The sequence below is a fragment of the Ostrea edulis genome, chromosome 1 (genome assembly GCF_947568905.1).
Source record: "Ostrea edulis chromosome 1, xbOstEdul1.1, whole genome shotgun sequence".
Taxonomy (NCBI): domain Eukaryota; kingdom Metazoa; phylum Mollusca; class Bivalvia; order Ostreida; family Ostreidae; genus Ostrea; species Ostrea edulis.
Window position 1 is genome coordinate 82,085,469 of NC_079164.1, and position 21,259 is coordinate 82,106,727.

The following is a 21,259-nucleotide window of genomic DNA, read 5'->3' on the forward strand; positions in this document are numbered from 1 at the left end:
TGATTCAATTGATACGCACATCAAATCAGTTATTACGTGTTATAATTCAATTGATACGCGCATCAAATAAGTTATTACGTGTTATAATTCAATTGATACGCGCATCAAATCAGTTATTACGTGTAATAATTCAATTGATGCGCGCATCAAATCAGTTATTACGTGTTATAATTCAATTGATGCGCGCATCAAATCAGTTATTACGTGTTATAATTCAATTGATGCGCGCATCAATTCAATTGATGAGAACAATTATTGATTTGATATGCGCATCAAATCAATTATTGTGCGCAATAATTAAATCAATGATATTTTCAAATAACTTATCATATCTTCAATCAATACTCATTAATCTAACGAATGCGTACAAAAATCAAATTATTCTTTTCTTCAAATGAATTGTTGCGCACATCAATTCAATTAATGCGCGCAATAGTTGAGTTGTTGCTCTCTTAATTGAATTTCAAAATGATATCATTATTAATGCGTGCAATAATTATTTTAGAGAGAACACTTATTTAATAAAAGATTCTAGTATCTTCATTTCAATCAATCAACAATGGAATTAGTTATCTCTTTATTTTAATTAATGCTCTTGTTAAAAGAATAGATACGAACATTAATTCCTTTAACAAAATAATTGTATATAATTAAAGGTCTGAATGAAATATACCATCAAATCATTGATATTGCGGGCATCAACTCAGTTGATGAGAGCAATGATTTTAATATGATGCGCACATCCATCAATTGAAGTATTGCATACAGAAATTGAATTAATAACAATAATTTAAGTTTATATTAAATTTGTAGTTTAACATTATCTTGTACATATGTGTACATATATATCATGCCATTGGGGCGGAATGACTTCAGTCTATGCATCCAGGCATAAACAAAACCCAATGTCTTCACCAGAATGAATGTGGCCTAGCTTCTCCTAGTTCTGTTTGTTTTACACTTTCTTTTTTGACGTCTGCATCTTGTCACAGCATCATCATTAGCAGTTAGTTATATACTTTTTTGATTTATTTTTTAATTATGTATCTATTAGTATTTAGAATATTCTTACTTAGTCCCCTATAAGCTAATCATTTATTTTCACGTTATTATTTTTACGCCACAACCATATTGTATTGAGTTATTATTCTATTTCATCTTTTCATATTATTTTATTTTTCATCACAGTTCGACACTAGCTATATAGCTTTACGTCCCCAGGTACCATGGGTACGAAATACTAATTTTTACGAGTTAACATCCCGCTTTAATAATTATACTCGTTCCGTGTTTCTGACTTTATCCAGCGTAAGACAGATCAGTTCAGTTCAGTTTTGACGCTCGATCAGAGCATATTTTTGTGTACTCGATAACTTCAGTATGTAGACGTTTTGTTTGTTATCAGCTTTTGTAGTTTAGTTTTAGTGTTAGTTTGCTTTTCTATTTAGTTTTCTTTTCTAAGTAAATATTCTATCGTACTGGGGAAGGTCAGGTCGCACCGAAAATTTGACAATTCACTGTTGTTCGTGTCGCTGGTCATTTTAAGTGCTTTTTATATTGCTTATACATATGACCTCGTATCTACTATTAGATCCAACACTTTGGATGTTGAGTGTTGTTGGTTTTTAGTGCTTTATGTATGTATATATATATATATATACATACATATAGCGAACGCACTCATTGTACACTGTCGAATTTACTGCACGAAAACTCAGAACCTGTTTATTTGGGTTTAATGTTGGTGTCCAGGATATAGGTACTTCATATTTTTGAGAATTAATGATAAATGCATGAATGTATAGCGTCTGTGCTTACTTAGCTAAGTCAATTTTCATTTACAAGTACCCGAAAAGTACATGGCCACGTCTTTAAGTTTGAACTGTATAAACGTCAAAAATCGTTAAGAATATTCTTAATTTTTAGAATCAGTAGATTTAAATAAGTGTTTTGTTGCCGACGGTGACTCGGTTCCTTTTAAATTGGGCATATAGACATATTATTTACCAAGTTAAAACTTTGATTTCCGTTACCGGAAGTAAGGCCGCATTATGCAATCATACCAAGGTGTTTGGTTAATATTCGTCTTTCGAGAGCCAACAAAACAAAAGGAAGCGAGTTGGAAACACTACCATGATCTGTCCACAAAGGTTTTTTTCTTCTCAATTGATGAGAGCTAAGGAAATTCCGTTTATTTGATTTTCATGGTCAGTTTTGTGAACTCAAATGGCAAGTACACCCGATCGAGCATTTCGCAGTATATTACTACTATAACTTACACGTCTCGGTATTAACGATGAAATACTACAGGGAGATATATACTAGTTTGCGAATTGCGATTTGTTTCACTCTTTTCATTGTTGATATTGGTGGGTATTTGTAATGCACTTTGCCGGTATAAAAATACATGTTACATGTACATACTGCATGCGATGTTTTTCTGGCATGGTAAAAATGAATATCATATGATTAGCTCTTGAAACTGTTTTTCAGAATGCGCATGCAATTTTGGCCAACCACCATCCGGAACCAATGTAATAGAAAACGGTACAAGTAAGTATAACGATTGAAAATCGATGTTGTCGAAACAGTGCGCATATTTTGACCTATAGGTAGGCAGAAGAAGGAAAAACAACTTCATTTATTCATTCATCATTCTTTCGACGAAAAATGTAAACTAATAATATTCAAATAATAGAACCTGCATCTAAATTCAAGAAAGCTTATTGTAAGAAATATTTCTTCATCGGAAACTCTGCGGGAGATCTTGTTTTCTCCTCTGTATCTCAATAACAATAGGCCAAAATTATTCGTTTACTAGTAGAAGCACGTCTCTCACCATTTCTGTATTTCAAAGTATTTTTGAATCTCATTGAAACAGAAGATGCAAGGAGCTACGGGATATATATGTATGGGGATTTGAAACAAAACCCAAAATATTAGCACTTGTAATTGCATGTTTCAGTCACGTGCTTATTTAATTAAAATATCAAAATTATCACAAAATACTTGGTAATTAAAATACGCATGTAAATGTGGACAAAATAAAATTGTCATCACAGGATCTTGAAAATTCTTTCCAGTATGGGACGAAGGCCTAAACTTGCACAAAAATGCCCAGCTATGCAAACTTTACACATTGTAATAAAGTACGACCAAGTAACTGTGTAATACTGTCAGACCAAATTTCATATTCTCGAAGATTTTCAGCGCTTTCACATTTATGTACCCGGTTATGGCTCTCTAGTCCTTGTTCATCATTACAGGCTATCAGTACATCATACCAGCTTACAAGTCCTCATGTTGTGGAATACTACAAAGAGTGGACTTCCGGAGTCGTAACTATGGACTAATCGATTTTCAGATCTGGAGGGAAACAGCCACGAACGATTATACATTGATGCATAGTTACAATTACTATGTCCCAGAGGGTAGGTTAATTAGGGACTCTGCTCTGTGTTCTTGAGTTCTGAATGCTGTTGATGTCAATTAAGTTTTAGAGGTTAACCAACTAAGGACCCCAGATCTTAGCGGTCATCTGGGAATTACCTGTGGGTTTTTTTTTGGTGGGTTTTTTAAAAAAAAAAAAAAAATCTTTTAAAATTCAAATTGAATGAATGCAACTCCGAGAAATATGCACTTTTATTTATAACGGTTACCCGATTATCATGCAACAAGACATTTGAATTTTCAATAGTTCTGAAGTCACAAAGGGAATACTGTTTTGTTGCTTTTTTAAATCGTTTATTTGTTACATTGTAGTAAACCAGGGTTATTTTCCTCAAGAACTGGTTTGAAAATTAGTTGAAGGCGGATTACAGCATCAAAATTTTATTTAATGGCTCGTTAACGCATATCGTATCGATTTCACCATCGAAAGAGTGATACAAGCTCTCAGCTATTTTTTTGTTTAAATTTTTTGTTATTTCCCCCGGAAAAAAAAAAAGGTGTTTTGTTTGCAAATAAGAGATTTTGAGTCTAATTTTCTGAGTTGACGCATGGTATGAGTTTGTAATAAAAGAAGCCTAGTTCAAGACATAATTATCTAAATTAAAACGATTCATGAAAATTGAAAACAAAATTATTTGTTAGTATTTTTAAATTCACTGCCAAATTCTTCAAAAATCTGTCAAGTAGAAAAATGATTGCATATATCTAATCGACGTATGAATGAAAATGAGTATTGTTACAGTGCAGACAAAATGTCGTCAATATATTTAAATGTCCAGTTGATGGGCTTTTTTTTTTCTTCTCATGTAGAAGTTTTTGAATAAATTCTGCCTCATAAGAATATAAAGACAGGTAATCTAATAAGGAGCACAAGTCGTGCCCATGGGAATTTCAACAGACTGTAATCACCAAAAAACCACGTAGATATTGTCAATGAGAAACTCAAGCATATTTTTGATTTCGACTTCAGAGTACTTATTCGTAGAATCGGAATGGTATTTAACAAAGTAATTGTTTTGAATGACCGACCATAAGATAAGAGATTTTGCTAGTTCCATTGTTATTGAAAAAGCAGCTATGATGTGTCTAATATTTAATTTATCGTGAGGACTGGTCGTGTAAAGTGTTGAAGAGTCATACGTTTTGATGTTGTTGATTTGGGGAAAACCTTGTGATTTTCAAGTTAAATACTAAAACTTTCTAGGAATGTTTTAGAAGCCACATTTGATTTACTCGTACATCACTTCTCGTATATGTTGTGGTACAATGACTCTGAAGATTCTTCCTCAAAGCAGTTAATATTTCTGAGAATAGCAAAGATAGGGGCTTGGTAGAACTTGTACTGGATCCAGCAAAATATCTCAGTAAGGGTTTTAGTGAAGTTTTGGAATCCAGTGTATGTAGATACATGTAGGTAGATAACTCATATTTATTCGTCGCATTCACTCGGATATTAAATGTGTTTAAAACGGAAGCGTTGTTTAGAAGATTTTCGTGTTTTGAAAGGGAACCTAAAATATAAGTTGCAATAATGAGCCTTCCAAATAAAGACAATGTTGTTACTAGCTTTCTCAGCTGGAATCACCCTCGCTAGCCAAGGGTTTACGATTCGCTCCTCTTCTCTACAAGTAGTAAAGTAACGAGGATGGATGGAACGTGTAAAACATATTCCTGATGTAACCTATCTAATTCTTCTATCACTTCTGGTTCAGTAAACTTAGAAGGATAGATGGTATGCTTTTTTGTTTTAATGAAAGGTGAAGATAACGAACAGTGATCAATCTCATAACTTCTATAAGTGTGTCTAATATGAAATTTAAACATTTCTCTTAAATACTTTTTATCCACTCTGACAAGATATCAAGTTCTTCCTTTTCATATCTAGCCCATCTTCTAACACAATCCTCAACAGAATTCATTACAGAGATGAAGTTTTATCGCCAATTGAAAGATTTGGGCTCTCTGAATTTCGTACGTTTTTCAAATAAGTTACTTCAGGTCGTCATTTTCAACTATCGACATCACCAGCAATGAGATGTCCAGCTGGACTATATCCTCTAGGGGTACCTAGTTGAAAGATGAAAAACAAGAACACGTAGGTGGATTAAGTATAAGATAATCTATATCTAGGCACTGTAAAGTTTGTTTATAATTACAAAGTTTGGATGCAATAGTAAAAGTATATTTGTAGGAAATATAGGGTGGAGAGTTGAACTTGAAATATGATGGGATACAAGACTGAACTTTATTATGACGCAGAATGTTTCTTATGTTGACGGCATCTATTCTTTTGTTTAGGAAAAGACGGCCTAATTCGGAAGATTTATCATTTGTAACCCGTGATTGTTGAAAAAACCTGTGATGGGCAACATCCATAATCACATAATTCAGTCTGTATTCTGGTGTTGAAAAATACGAATATGGACCAGTTTTGGCTTTTTCAAATAACGTTTGCAAAACTCTCAATGGAACGCGTCTTTTTATCTTTCAAAAAATCATTTTAATCTTTGTGTTTACAGTGGATAAAACACTCTCTCTGTACACTGGTGATGATATGTTAATTCAAGGAGATGACATCATTGGCTGGTAAGTACAGCTAGATCTATATGTTTCTTTAGTAAATAGCTCAATCGGATGTTGAGATATTTCTTTACATTAGCTATTTCTGAACTACGTAATTCACCTAAAACTGTTGACGTCTTCTATGTGAGTTTCATTTAATATGACGTAAAATAACATACAGACAAAAATAAAATGTTATGAAACAGGGTATGGTAGTAATTTCTATCTGTGATTTTATAATATCAGTTATTACAAAGTGATTTGTTGAAACCGTCTAATATATATAATTATGTTCAGCTTTACACTGGATATGATGAATTCAATACAACAGATGGAAAATAAGAATTTAACGTTAAGAATAACTGGCATTGAGCTTTGTATTTACAAACTATTCTAACAAATAAATATTCATATATAGTCCTGTGTTTTTCAAAAGTTAAATTTCAGCATAAAATTACATTTAATACTCTCTATCTAAACCAAAAGTGTCATTACTGACACCCGTAAAGTTAAAACGTCAGTCTATTAGAATGTATATTACATCAAACACTAATTATTAATACTTTTAAAAAAGGCATAACTGTTTTTAAGTATGAAAGATCTTAAGATTTTAAGTGTAAAATTGTCAAAATAATATCAATATATTTTAACTGGATAATTTCATCAAGTACGATATAATTTCACATAACTTAAGAAAATTTTATTATGCTGATGGCAAGAAAATCGAAAGTGGAAATTCTTACAGTTAAACATTTAATGCGGAATGGTCCTTAGCTCACCAGTAAGCACCCCGACTCCCCATTTTCTATTTGGTTTGTTATTTGTCATAAAATGATAATTAGAAAACTTCTGAATATGTTTATACCGATTAGTTAAATGATTGTCGTACACAATGCATACGAAAATGACCACCAGAACTAAATGATGTCTTCACAGTAGAATATTATAAAATATAGATATCCTGATCCAAAGTAAGAAATGTGAGGTGATCAACGCATCTTATTCAGTGACTGCACACGTTAAAGAATGTCTGATGATCAATGATCGAAGCCTCTTCTTCAGGTACTCTACAGATTACGAAATCGTCCCTTATTCTACCTCTACCTCGGATCAGAACATACAGTTAAAAGGAATTATTGGATTTTCTGAGGGAGACTCTTATTCCCTGAATACACCGTTTGTTCCAAACAGAAATTACCACATCCGATACTTTGTCGCTGATTGTAAGTATTTACACACATTAAGAAATTAAGAAAATCAGTCGAAATTTATTCATCAATTGCACGTTAGTACAATTCACATATTGGTACATAAAGGAAATGTCTCGTTTTATCTACCGCATGTGCCAATTTTAAAATCGATTTATAAGACAGAGGTTACTGGGTTGTTTGTTTTTTTGGCGGAGTAGAAATGTAGACCCAGACTCTAGATTGTTAAAAATGAATCATCTGAAGAGATACATCTGATCAAGATATAGGGCTCACGGCGGTTGTGACCGGTCGACACGGGATGTTTACTCCTCCTAGACACCTGCTCCTAGAAGTATGGCTTTCCAAGAGTGCAAGTGGTTTATGTTGAAAATGAAATGAATGAAACATGACTTCTCAAAAACTATTTGCATAAAGGACTACATATTTGCATACCAAAATCTGTATTTGTGATAAGTGCATTTTATGAAAAAATCCCGATACAACCCCATCCTTATTCTTAATGCAATTTGTTCAAAATGACACAAAATCGAAATCATGACATGATAAAGACGACGTTTTATCTACAGTTTTTGGTATTCTGATGGATAATTGCTATTTTTCACGCAATTTTCTTCCAGGAAACATCATGTTGAGTCTATTGTGATCAATTCATCTTTCCAGTATACTTTTATGATCGATATCAAAATGTTTGTTTGTCCAAATTGGCGTTGTGTTTTCAGAAAGAAAAACGCGTACGTTGACAAATATTATACATTTTACCTAAGTTTTGTGGGGGTCATTTTTTATGCCACTGCCACAAAGTGGTCGGGGCATATAGTTTTACCCTTATCCATCCTTCAGCAACACCTAGTTTTCCGAACGTTTTTCTAAACGCCTCGATATATTGAATTGATTTTTTGTAAGCAGGTGTATATTGATCAGTTACAGATCAAGTTTGAGTTTTGTTCCGGTTTGTTGATTTTTGATGGAGTTGTGCCCCTTTATTGTAGAAAAATTACTGTTACGACCAGTTTTATTTTATTGCTGTTAAAACATGTAAAACTTATACGGTACCAATTTTGATGCACCAGGTGCGCATTTCGACAAATAATGTAAAGGATTGTCGTTGAGTTCTTCATTGTACTAAATGCGTGTAACATACAACCTGAATACCAAATTCTTCGCTATACTTGGATGGATTTCCTACATTTGACTTTACTGCTGGCGGGGGAATTCCTGTCGTGCCAACACATCTAGTTATGTTACGCGTTCCACCTGACTGTAACTGCTCTGAACATATATTTTTTGAAATAATAAAAGAAGATTGAGTCTTTCGATAAAGCTTTAAAGTTTTGAGTTGTACGGGCCCGCAGAAAGTCTGTTATAAAATAGGATTATGTGTGAATGAGGAGGTGAAAATAATGAACAGTGATGAATTTCATAACTTTTAAAAAGAATACAAAATTAAGTGGTGGGACCAGGTGTCTAGGAGGAGTAAGCGTACCCTGTCAACCGGTCACACCCGCTGTGAGTCCCACATATTGATCAGGTAAACAGAGTAATCCGTATTTAAAATCAGTGTGTAAAGAACTGCCCAACAATTGGTATGAAACATGTCAGACAGCATTTTACCAAATGACAGGTTGTATTGATAAATTAGGTTGCTATAACGACCATAGAATTTGGGAAATGCTTACCCCTGTAGCTTCAACCTCTATGTCAGTAGCCTGCATCGATTAAAAAACTGATCATACGCAGAACAAGCTCTTGCGTATGGAATCAGTTGAGAGAAATAAGAAGGTGATAATGGAATATTGCTACATAAATACTATAGAATTTCATGATCATTAATTTGTTTGTTCATTATACATGGATCTCTTTAAGATAAGAGGTTTTGATGATATCTTTAAACACATATTTGTAAAGAATTTCGTGACCCTTAACTTTTTTGTTTTAGCATAAATGTATCTCTTTGAGATTTAAATTTTCCTTTGAAACATATACCATAAATGTGGAAATATCCACGTGTTACTAATGAAGCGTATTTCCTTTGCCAATTATACGCGTAGTGTTTGATTACACTATGTCGATATCACGAATTGATGAATTGCATAATACGCGTGAAGGTAATTTACATGAAAATTCTTGTAATCACGTATTTATCGTGAATAACTACACAGTGTAAATTTTCACGTTTTTCTGATATACAATAAAAGTGTTTGCCATAATGATGCAAGTACGGTATCGTTACTATGTGAATGATAGTCCAGAACTGATCATGATATGGTTGCATTCTTGCATATTTTCCTATGTACAACAGCTTGCAGGTTCGATTTGCTCCAAGAGAAGTCCTTTGACCAATGCAATAACGTCATCACATTTTGAAAGTTATCTTTCTCTATATTCAGAAATATACCTTAAATAATCCAATTGAATTGTGGTATTTTTGTCAATAAAATATTAAAAATGCATGTTGTTGGATTCTCATGCCTCCCAAATCTATAAAATTGTTGTATGTTTGTACATGTTTTTTTTAATCTTTAGCTACAACTCCACATTTCACAAACCTTCCTCACACAATACAGCTGTATGAGACAGTGGCGACAGGGACGTCCCTCTACACGGTAAGCTACAGTGATGCTAATGCTGGAGACGTCCCATATTTGACGATAAAGAAGGTCGGGTCGTCTCAGTTTTCATTGGATACCAGCACAGGTAGGACATCTGAATTTTCAAATAGATGTGAAATATAAAATTCTGATCACTTAATTATGACACGATTGAAAGAAATGTGAAAGTTGTGAAAAGACCATTAAAGTTTGAAATTGAAAAGAAAGTGCATACAATAGTAAAATGAATATTTTACGTTTGAATTACTCGCGTTTTGAATAAGATAAGACATCATTCAGATTGAATGCTGTCTGACGTGTTTCATGCCGATCGTTAGGCCGTTCTTGGCACACTGATTTTGACTACGGAGAACTCCGTTTACCTGATCAGAATATAGGGCTCACGGCGGATGTGATCGGTCGACAGGGTATGCTTACTCCTCCTAGGCACCTGATCCCACCTCTGGTGTGTCCAGGGGTCCGTGTTTGCCCAACTATCTATTTTGTATTGCTTATAGGAGTTATGAGATTGACCCCTGTTCGTTATCTTCACCTTTCATCTATATACAATGTATCTGTAATATCGGTATTATTTTACATAAACTTCAACAACAACCCAAGAGCGATCAGAGAGTGAAACATTATCAAATATAAGATCAAGAAAATGTTCAAAATCAAAGTTTAGAATAATTCAAATACTTTATTCAAAGGAATACCAAAGGTACTTGTAGTAGTGAATAGTAGCAGAAGTTAGTGAATAGTAGCAGAAGTTAGTGAATAGTAGCAGAAGTTAAAGATCCTCGGAATGACCCTGTTTGTAATTGATCTAGACCATGGCTCAACCTTCATTTCCCCCTATACAAGATAATAGAAATAAAGAAGCAACATTCAGACAACTTAGATGATATCTATCAGATGTGTGAACAATCTGGGTCACGAAGGCACATTACCTCTTCTTTCTTACAATTGTAATATTGAACGTTAAAAACGTCAATTACAGGGACTATATTTTCCGTGAACGGCATAGTAAAATATCACTTCATTACCTTATTTAAGAAATGAATGTATCAAAATGTTGTTTCTATCAGAATAAACTAAAATCAAGAAAAGATTTTCAGAACTTTTGGAATAAGACACGGCTACCAAAGTAACAGAATATATCGTGCATATTAGGATGATAATTTCCGTCTTAGGCTGCTGTGACGTCTTTATTCCCTCGCAATATAGTAACGGGATCATTCGTGTGTTGGTGAGTATGTGGTTGTGTAACACTGAGCTTGTAGACAATCTACAGGTGACATTTTAAGTGAGAAGGTCAAGGTCATTACGATACTTCATAGAAAAAGCTTGTAGACACTCTACATACCACATTTGTTGCTTGATTGAAGTTTTGTTATCAAGAGAGTAAGAATTCTATTGATTTTGAGGTCAAATGTCACTACGTAACTTTATGAACATAGAAAAACTTGAAGGCACCCATTGCGAGGGGATATATGTCCCGCCTAGCGAAGCTCTTGCTGATTATGCTAATCCTGTTCCCTCAGAGGAAATTTACAGTCCCACACTCGTACTAATGAAGGACTCTATCATTCTTTGTAGGCATCATAAGTACCGCTGGTCCTTTAACCACAGGCACGTATAGCGCTAGGGTGCAGGTCCGAGATCCATGTGGCAAGAAAGAACAACAAGATCTCACTGTCCAGATCCTCAATATGGTGATAACTGTTTTACCAAGAAATGGCGCGAAACGTGCTACCCAGACGGTATCGTTTTTGTTTTTGTTTGATTTTAGGTAAACCATGTCATTTCATCATGTTAAACACTATTTTAGCCTCCTGAAATCCTAAACCTTCCTTCCTCTGTGGATCTCTCAGAATCGACTCAGATCGAATCCCTACTTTATACTCTAACTCTCCTGGACCAGTCCGGAAACGACACAGTCACATGTTCCCTCAACCAAACATCTCCAGCTGGCGCGCCTTTTGTTGTGAAATATATATCCGGGACTTCTAGTAAGTACTCAACCTTATAATGCACTCTTTATCGAATTCAATCATGGGCATGTACACGCTCTTTTCAACTGTCATCTTCTTTTCCAGATATTGGAATCTTTAGTCTTGCGTCTCCAAATTTTGACTATGATAATTCCTCTAGCTATGAAGTGATGGTAGATTGTACAGATTCAAAGGACACTGTTTCAAATTCACTGTTTGTTTACCTAATCAAAAACGCAGAACCCTTGGTACATAATTTACCAAGTAAGTACTTGGAGAAAAATTAATTTTTCAAACGGAATGTTATTCATTTTTTCGATCCCATTCCCCCCCCCCCCCCCCCCCCCCCCCGAGGTATATCATGTTTTTCCTAATATAGCAGTAGCTGTGCTGTGAATATTCCAATTCAATGAGCTGCTCAGAATTGTACATGCGTCTTTCCGAATACATTGCCTCATAATTCCTTTCACAAATGTAATTTTCTGAATTTTGTGTATGCAGACGTAATTACCATTCCCAGCACCACTGCAGTAGGGACCATTGTGTTTGTCGTCAATAGTACAGATGCAGAGAACGACCAACTGATACACACTCTCAACTACTGCACGTCGTGTCCATTCACTATCAGTCAATGTGTGTATCATTTTAGAATTCTAAACATTAAGAGTAATTCTCTATAATCAGCTGCAAAACAATATGCGAAAATTTGAGTAATGACTGATCGTGACAGATTTGGATGACACCCTTTGTAATGGTATATACATCATGTCTTTAGAATATTTAGATAGCTCATATGTTACACTTTACCCTTGATTGTTATGGTGTCCTATTTGTTTGTAGAAATTAAATATGACCGATTCTATATTTCAGCTGGACACATTTTCCTTCAAACGAGTATTGCAAATGCCTCTAAATTTTCGTACAATTTGTACGTGGTGGTTTCCGATAGATTTGGATCAGTAACGGACAAACTCCTTACTATATTGGTGACAGGTAAAACATTTTACCGGTATTCTGAGTGCTTTAAAATTCGAAGGAGTAACATGTCACTTGTACAAAAGCGTTCGAGACACTCTAGTATTTAGGTCATCTGAGTCACTCAGGTATCCTATTTTTATTGGCCTGCGTCCATAGTCGTGGATCGTCCGTCGTGTGTTACATATAGCAAATGAACAATTTCAGCTTCTTAATAAATATCAGTCTTATTCTTTTCACATTTCGTTTGAATCATCTTGGGGGCGGGGCAAACACAGTCAAAAATTAACCAATTTTCAAAACTCTTCCCTACAACTGCTCATCTGTAAGACAAACTACATTGTACATGTATATTGTATAGTGTTGTAGAACAGGAAGGTCTCTCCCCAAATGATAGAGATAGAGGAAAATTATTATAAATTTCCAATACTGTGGGGCTGTGGGGCTAGTGATAATTACTACTCACGTAATCGATAAGGCCTGTTGACCTCTTGTTAAAAGAAGTTTTGACTGGTCGCGATAGCTCAGTGGTAGAGCATTTATTTTGTGACCAAGAGGGTGTGAGTTCGAACACCGCTTGTGCCATAGTCGTGTCAAACCTAAGACGTAAACATGGGTAGTGATTGTTCCTTCACCAAACTCTCGGATTTAGAAGTGTAAGTCACTGCAACGATCCTGAGCACTATTGATTGTTTGTTTTTACTTCCCGTCGAGAATTTTCCCCGCATATTGAGACGTCACCAGCTGTTGGTGTAGTACCACATATTTAGAACTATGCTTAGCACTCAGGATCGTAGTAGTTAGGTTTTTATCGTGCCAACTCCTTCAGTGACACGGAACCTCCGTTTTAAAGTCATATGATTCTCACTTGTAAAAGCTAAGCGTTTGACGAAGGAGCATTCGCTACCCAATTTAACGTCTTAGGTTTGACGCGGCCATGGCACGAGCAGGGCTCAATCTCACAACCTCCCGGTTACGAAGCGAATGCTCTACCACTGAGATACCGCGGTCGGTCCCTCAGCACTAAGCATATATCAAAATTTGTTGTATTTTACCTACGGCTAGTGACGTCTCAATATAAATGAAATATCCTTGTAAAACAAATAAAGAAACAAACAGAAACACGTTTTATAACTTCCTGAATAATTTTACAGGTGTTAACAGTCCACCAGTTGTTAGCAATCTGGATCAGTCAATCATTGTACCGGAAACCGTTACAGTAGGAACTGTGATATTTACCGCATTGGTATCAGATGTAGACAATGATCCTCTCAGCTATCAATATGAATACAGTCCTGTTGAAACTATTTCCAAATTCACCATGGAAGAAGCGAGTGGGTTTTTTATATATTGAATGGAATCTAATATCAATGATATCTGCATAGTAAAAAGTTGAAAATCTAAAGTTATCCAACTAAATTTCATGATTTTTACTTTTAGGTGGACAAATAACGGTAATAGAAGCTCTGGACTATGAAACTGGCGTTACCATGTACAATTTTTCATTTACTGTCAGCGATGGAAAAGTATCTGCTCCCAAGGCAACCTTAAGAATATCCATACAATCCAAGAATGAGCCACCAGTATTTGCTAACCAAGTATATCAAGTGTCTAGGGATGAGGGAAGCGTAAGTTGTTCCATCGTTTGGACAAATGTCACATCAAAGTTCTAATGATACCATTTTCATAAAACTTTTGTTTGTCAAGTCATGTAAAACAAAATAAGATTTGTTTAATGCTGAACCCTGCTAGTATATTTTAATACTCGATACCGTAGCGTAATGAGCTCATATTTTATGTTTAAAAAACTAAAAGAACACCCCAAACATTCACCGATATACACATAAGCAGAATGGCTCACATAAATACATGTATGGTTTTATGTTTTGAGAGTTTGTCAGGAGGTAATGCTTCGTTCACATTGTTCAAAGCGATTCCATTACGATTTCAATTCATATTGGAATTGATCGCTGCATCAGAGCGATGGAAATGTGAAGATAATGAACAGTGATCTCTCTCATAACTCCTATAAAGAATACAAAAATAAGAGTAGGACAAACACGAATCCCTGGACATACCAAAGATGGGATCAGGTGCCTAGGAGGAGTAAGCATGCCCTGTCAACTGGTCACACACACTCTGTGTCCTATACCTCGATCAGATGCTGACTTCAAACGAGACTGTTGAAACCCCTGTAACACCAACCGATTTGTCAGTAGCGTGCTTCGATTTTAAAACTGACCATACGAAAAACAAGCTCTTGCGTATCAAATCAGTTGAGAAACTTAAACACCACATGCAGGTGATAATGGGATATTGCCACATGAATATGGGGAGTTGACGGTGGAGAAGATGAAGTCATCCCGTTTGTCATGAAGTTGAGATGTTAATTTGCTGTTAACATCTTTGGAAGACACTATATTTGTATGAAAGTCGAGTTAAGCTTGGGGTATTAGAAATATCCATTTAGTAAACATCTAAATACATATCAGGGATAATGGTGTAGTTTGCTTGACTTCACAGGGGAATAGGCGCTATTCATCTCGCCAAATATGTAGAAATCGTTCCATGCCTCCATTACAGCTGCTAGCCGATTACATAGAAATCACTTTATGCGTTAATGCATCTGCTTGTCGATTATATATTGTCCCGTTCTATTACAGAAATCCGCCGAATACGTAGTAATCACACCATTCTTCTGTTATGTCTATCCCTCAGAAGTGAAAATAAGAATTTGCAGGTTACGATGATCCTGTAACAAAGCTACACTTTCTTTGACAGTCAAGAGATACATTCCCAAACCCAGGTTTTATTGTCAGCGATCCAGACACGGGAGACACGTGGACCTATAACATTGCTGGAGGAGATTTTTATGGTCGGTTTTGGATTGATCCAAGCTCGGGAATTCTCCAGTTCAATACGCAGTACATTGTGGACAAACCAAACTTGATGCCATCCTCTGTAAACCTCATAATTGCTGCGGTAGACCAGTCTGGAGCAAGTGGTAATGAATATTTTTTTTTCACTTTGAAAATAAAAATATGTTAGAAGTAAAACTTCTCTCTGATTAGCTGCTCTCCATGCCACCTGTAGTATTCATTTATTTGCTTATGATATTGTTTGTAATGTATTCTAGTGGACCAGTTAATCTGTTAATGTAGATCCAGCATGTACATATTCTTTATAGCCTTTTATAGAGACTGGATATCTTTAAAAGGAGGGTTTACTCGTCTACATGGTGTACATTTTGATGGTCTCTATTATTGTAGTTATGGACTTCTATTCTCTTAATTTTCTCGTTTGTTCTTATTTTCAATGCTAAACATATTGGCTACGAATAATGATTGAAATTGAAACATCTTTGCCACCACTTCCGGATATAGAACATGTTTTTGAAATACAGCCTTTATCTTTTAGCCGAAAAATGGGATCGCAGTACAAGACTTTCAACAACTTTATAAAACTACTTGTTGTTTTTATCAGTCTAACATTTCTATTAATGGAACGTCTTTACTATAGGGAGATTTGTCTTTAATTAATCTAATTAAGTTGTTTATAACTATATAGCTTTTTGAAATCTTTCAGCAAGGATGAATTTAATTACTTTATAGTTAGTATTTGTTGAACGAAATGGTCTGTAATTTTTTAAAATAAGGTTGATCACCCGTTAGGTAATGCATATCAATCCAAACTACTGATAAGATTTGTTAATAAGACCAAGGTTGGTGATGTTTTAGCCTTTAACTTTTGAACAGCTTCAATACATTTATCAAGTGTAGGAAGTTTTTCACAAAGTACATGGCATAATTTTCACGAAGTACATTGACATATTCTGCAGTTCTCACATACTTATTAAAATCATCAGATATTTGTATATATGTTGTCAGATACAAGTTTTAATAAAAGGCACAAATACTCATGATATCATTAGATGTATTAAATATAAAACTTATACGGTACCAATTTTGATGCACCAGATGCGCATTTCGACAAATAATGTCTCTTCAGTGATGCTCAACCCAAATGTTTGAAATCCGAGATAACTATGAAGTTTTAGAGCTAAATATAGCCAAAAACAGCGTGCCAAAAAAGTGGAGCCAAATTCGTCCAAGGATAAGAGCTATGCATTAGGGAGATAATCCTTAATTTTGAAATGAATTTCTAAATTTTGTAACAGCAATTAAATATACATCCGTATTTTCAAGCTAGTAACGAAGTACTTAGCAACTGGGCTGTAGAAACCCTCGGGGACTAACAGTCCACCAGCAGAGGCCTCGACCCAGGGGTCATAATGTAAAACATATACGGTACCAATTTTGATGCACCAGATGCGCATTTCGACATGTTAAATCATTCCCTGTTAATTCTTTGATAACACTCTTTTAACAAGTGTATATCTTTACATCCGAGTCATACTGTATATATCTGAAGTTTAAGCACTCCATACAAACTAATCTATCCATCTGGACACATTACACAGACTGACAGAAAAAATGCAATATTTTCATATCAAGCCGATGATTAACAAAGAATTGTCCTTTTCATGTGTTTGATTTTAATGTAATACCCTACGAACAGGAACAACCACATTATCCGTGACAATCACAGACTCCAACAACAGAACGCCTTATTTTCCAAACACCGAGTATCGCTGCACCGTGATATATGACGTACCCGTCCAGTCCTCCGTGGCCTACATCACAGCGTCAGATGATGACTTCGGACCTACCTATAATCAGATCAGCTACTCCATCAAACCGGAACTGGATTATGAATATTTTGATATCAATGCAAACGCATTGCTCACAACCCTGAAATCCCTTAAACAATTTGAAAATAGCACAAAGCTGTATACTGTTGTTAAAGCCCGAGACAAGGGAACCAGGGAGTCATCCGTGACGGTCACAGTGATTGTGCAGCAAGGGACCGGCGACAGTTTCTTTGACGACCCAAACACAGTGGCCTGGTTTGCAGCGCTTATGGTGATACTAGTCATACTGCTGGCAGTCGCGATCGTCTGTCTCTACCGTTTCTGTAAATATGGTTACATCTTCTCAAAGAAAGGACTCTGTCGAAAGTAAGTATTTACAGTAGTTATTGCATACACGTTTTTATCCGTCGTGCTCTTTCTTTAATTTTAGATAGTTTGAACCTCTTTTCATTCCATTTCATTAGTGTGATTGCTCTTAATTTATTTTCAGTTGTAGAAGCAAAAAAATTCATTTTGATAGAGACGAAAAATATAAAAGAAACTTTAAACGTAAGTAATATCATGTTCATGTATATCAATATTACTTATGTTTACATGTATATAGGTGTGTTTTGTCTAACTAGGAGACTCCCGAGTCAGCATTGTAGAATGGTCCTCCGACAATGGTGAAAATGACAACTGGATGCCGTCAAAATTTGACAATTGGAATCATAGGTATATTATCCAAGTAGAAATGTGTGATATTTGGGATTTAGTCACACTCGTGCATTGAATGCTCTATTCTGCTTGTAATCTTATTCTACTTCTAGGGCGAATACAAGAGGGCTACCAACAAGTGTTGACATTTGAATGAGCAAAATGCTACCGGGCAAATTTACGTCGAAAAGTATTATGCAGTGAATATAATTGTGGTGAACACGGAAAGAAGAATTTTCAATCTATTCTTTCCCTATGTTCATTTTAATACATGAAAAATGAGAATATATGTACTATACTTATCAATTGTGTGAATAATAGAACACAATACTGTTATACGTATGATGAATGAAAGGTGAAGATAACAAACAGTGATCAATCTCATAACTCCTATAAGCATAGGATGGAATAATCACGTACCTTTCTCTTGAAGAAACATGGAAAATTAAACGATCTTACGGAAAGCTATTTATAATGGCTTGCAAAATGGTCATCAAAAAGTTATCCATCGTCGAGGGTTTCTTCACCATTGATGCTGGCAGCTTTCATCAGTAGCAGCATTTATGTATAGCAGATTCCACATTCTTTCAATCTGGCAGGCTTATTGTTATATTCTAATGAAATATTTCTTGTTATTGCCCCGTTTTTCATCTCTTGTTTTAGCTCATCTGAGCTTTTCTGATCGCCTGTCCATCTGTAAACTTTTCACATTTTCGACTTCTTCTCCAGAACCACTGGATCAATTTCAACCAAACTTGGCAAAAAGCATCCTTATGTAAAGGGCTTGTTTCAATTTGTTCATATGAAGGCCCATGCCTCCTTCAAAGGGGAGATAATCTGGAAAATGCGAAAATAGGGTTACGTCATTTAAACATCTTCTCAAGAACCACTGGGCCAGAAGAGCTGCAATTTACCTGAAAGCTTCCTGACATATTGGAGATTCAAACGTTTAAAATCATGACGATCGGGGATAGGATGGGGCCACAATAGGGGAATTTTTACATACAAATATATAGGGCAAATCTTTAAAAATCTTTTTCTAAAAAAAACACACACTGGATCAGACATTTACACCGTACATAAAAGCTTCCTGACATAGTGCAGACTCAAGTTTGTTCAGATTATGACCCCGGGGGTAGGAAGGGGCCACAACAGGGAATCAAATTTTATATACAAATATAAAAAATCTTCTGATGAAGAAGCACTTGGCTAGGAAAGTACAAATTTATACGAAACCTTCCTGACATAGTGCAGAATCCAGTTCAAATCATGACCCCCTGGGTAGGATGGGGCCACAATAGGGGATCAAAGTTTTACATACAAATATATAGGGAAAATCATTAAAAATCTTCTGAAGAATCACGGGGCCTTCAAAGTTTACATTTAAATTGAAAGCTTTCTGACATAGTGCAGATTCAAGTTTGTTCAAATCATGGCCCCAGGGCTAGGATGAGGCCACGATAGGGGATCAAAGTGTTACATACAAATATAGAAAGAAAATCTTTACAAATATTCTTCTCAAGAATCATTGGGCCATAGAAGTTTTTGTATTCCTTACCCAGAATCTGCAATTTTCCAATCATGTTATGAGATTGGTCACTGTTCGTTATCTTCACCTTTCATCTTTTGTTGGCGTAGAAAAAGAATTATTTCAGATAACTAAGAGCATTCTCAACACTCTTAACACCTATCTTTACGCAGTTTTGCATGTTTGTTCATTTTACCAACAACATAAGAAAATACAATTTCTTGCGTTATTATGGATGATCAACCGAATTTCATTTTAATGTCCTTTTCAGGAATATATATATATATATATATATATATATATATATATATATATATTCTACTATGTTCAGGAAATAAAGAAGCATTTTAAAAAATCCTGCACTATGACGACACGGTGACTCTGATTCAAAAAAGTTTATGCCGAACTAAATTAGAATTTTGTTTAGAATTCCCCCTCGCAATTGATAAATGATAATCGAGTACCCAATCGGATAATCTGGCTAGTAACATAATCAAGAAAACCCTAGCAAACAATGATAACATCACACTGAATGTATCGAGAAATTTATCTTCAAACGACTCTCTTTATCTGTTTATTACAAAGTCGGCGTTTGGTAAGGGCTACTCATCAAAACGACTCATAAAGATTAAAAAAAAACTTCTCGTGTTTGTCATTTACGAAAACAGGTTCAATGAAGCGCTAGCCTTTAAATTTTCCACTAGATAACTTTGTTGTTCTCTGCGTCTTGTACATTGAATGTGTATTCCATTCCTCACGATATATTATTATAAAGACTAGGATTCTTGACACCATATACAGCTGCTTCAAGAAAAATGGAACACGGAAATATTCATATCTTGTGATCAGTCATCCAAAACATGTTGTGTTGTAATTGATTATTGGCTCTAAGCCTTACGGCTCACCGACATGATTCATATTGAATTACAAAGTATACACTAAAAAGCTGTTTACAATATGAAAAGTGGAGTGAATATTGTTAAACACCACTCTGATACTACGTATAAGCACTCTGAAGTTGATGATAAAATATGCCTCAGTTCCTGGTTGATAATATTTACGTAACATTTGGTGATCAGGACTTCTAACAGTCTGTTGGATTTACTATGGGCACAAATTGTGCTCCTTTATTAGAAGGCCCGTTTTTGTAGTCTTATGAGGCAGAATTTATTCAATAACTTCTATGTAAGAAGAAATCTTTTGCTGCAACCTTTAACTCGATATCTAGATATATCGACAACGTTTTATCCATTTACAATACTTATTTTCATTTTGATGTGGATTCAGTATATACCAGTGAAATCAACAGAGAACTTGGAGTCTTGCATATCTGCTTCATGTTCGGATATTTAATTGAACATACGTGTTTACAGCAAACTAAGAACTCAACTTTATGACAAACGAAACGATTTTATCTTCTCCATCGTTAACTTACCATATCTATGAAAGGTGAAAATGACGAACAGTGGTCAATCTCATAACTCCTATAAGCGATATTAAACAGAAAGTTGGGCAAACGCGGACCCCTGGATATACCAGAGGTG

General features: G+C 35.1%; 1 protein-coding gene across 1 annotated transcript; it reads left to right on the plus strand.

Moving 5' to 3' along the window:
* The first annotated feature begins 2,382 nt into the window (after positions 1 to 2,382).
* Positions 2,383 to 18,098, plus strand: LOC125671030 (protocadherin Fat 3-like). Its single transcript, XM_048906542.2, has 13 exons — positions 2,383 to 2,395; positions 2,494 to 2,553; positions 3,267 to 3,431; positions 5,970 to 6,036; positions 7,075 to 7,235; positions 11,411 to 11,526; positions 11,643 to 11,823; positions 11,911 to 12,069; positions 12,307 to 12,438; positions 12,676 to 12,798; positions 14,221 to 14,408; positions 15,562 to 15,784; positions 17,359 to 18,098. Exons 1-13 carry the CDS (start codon positions 2,383 to 2,385, stop codon positions 17,859 to 17,861), a joined length of 2,091 nt encoding a protein of 696 aa, XP_048762499.2. The 3' UTR covers positions 17,862 to 18,098.
* The last annotated feature ends 3,161 nt before the right edge of the window (positions 18,099 to 21,259 follow it).

Excerpts from the sequence above, each read along its gene's own strand:
- LOC125671030 (XM_048906542.2), top strand. Across the intron at positions 2,554-3,266 it reads TGTAATAGAAAACGGTACAA|GCTATCAGTACATCATACCA; the intron begins GTAAGTATAACG and ends TCATCATTACAG. Across the intron at positions 3,432-5,969 it reads CAATTACTATGTCCCAGAGG|TGGATAAAACACTCTCTCTG; the intron begins GTAGGTTAATTA and ends TTGTGTTTACAG.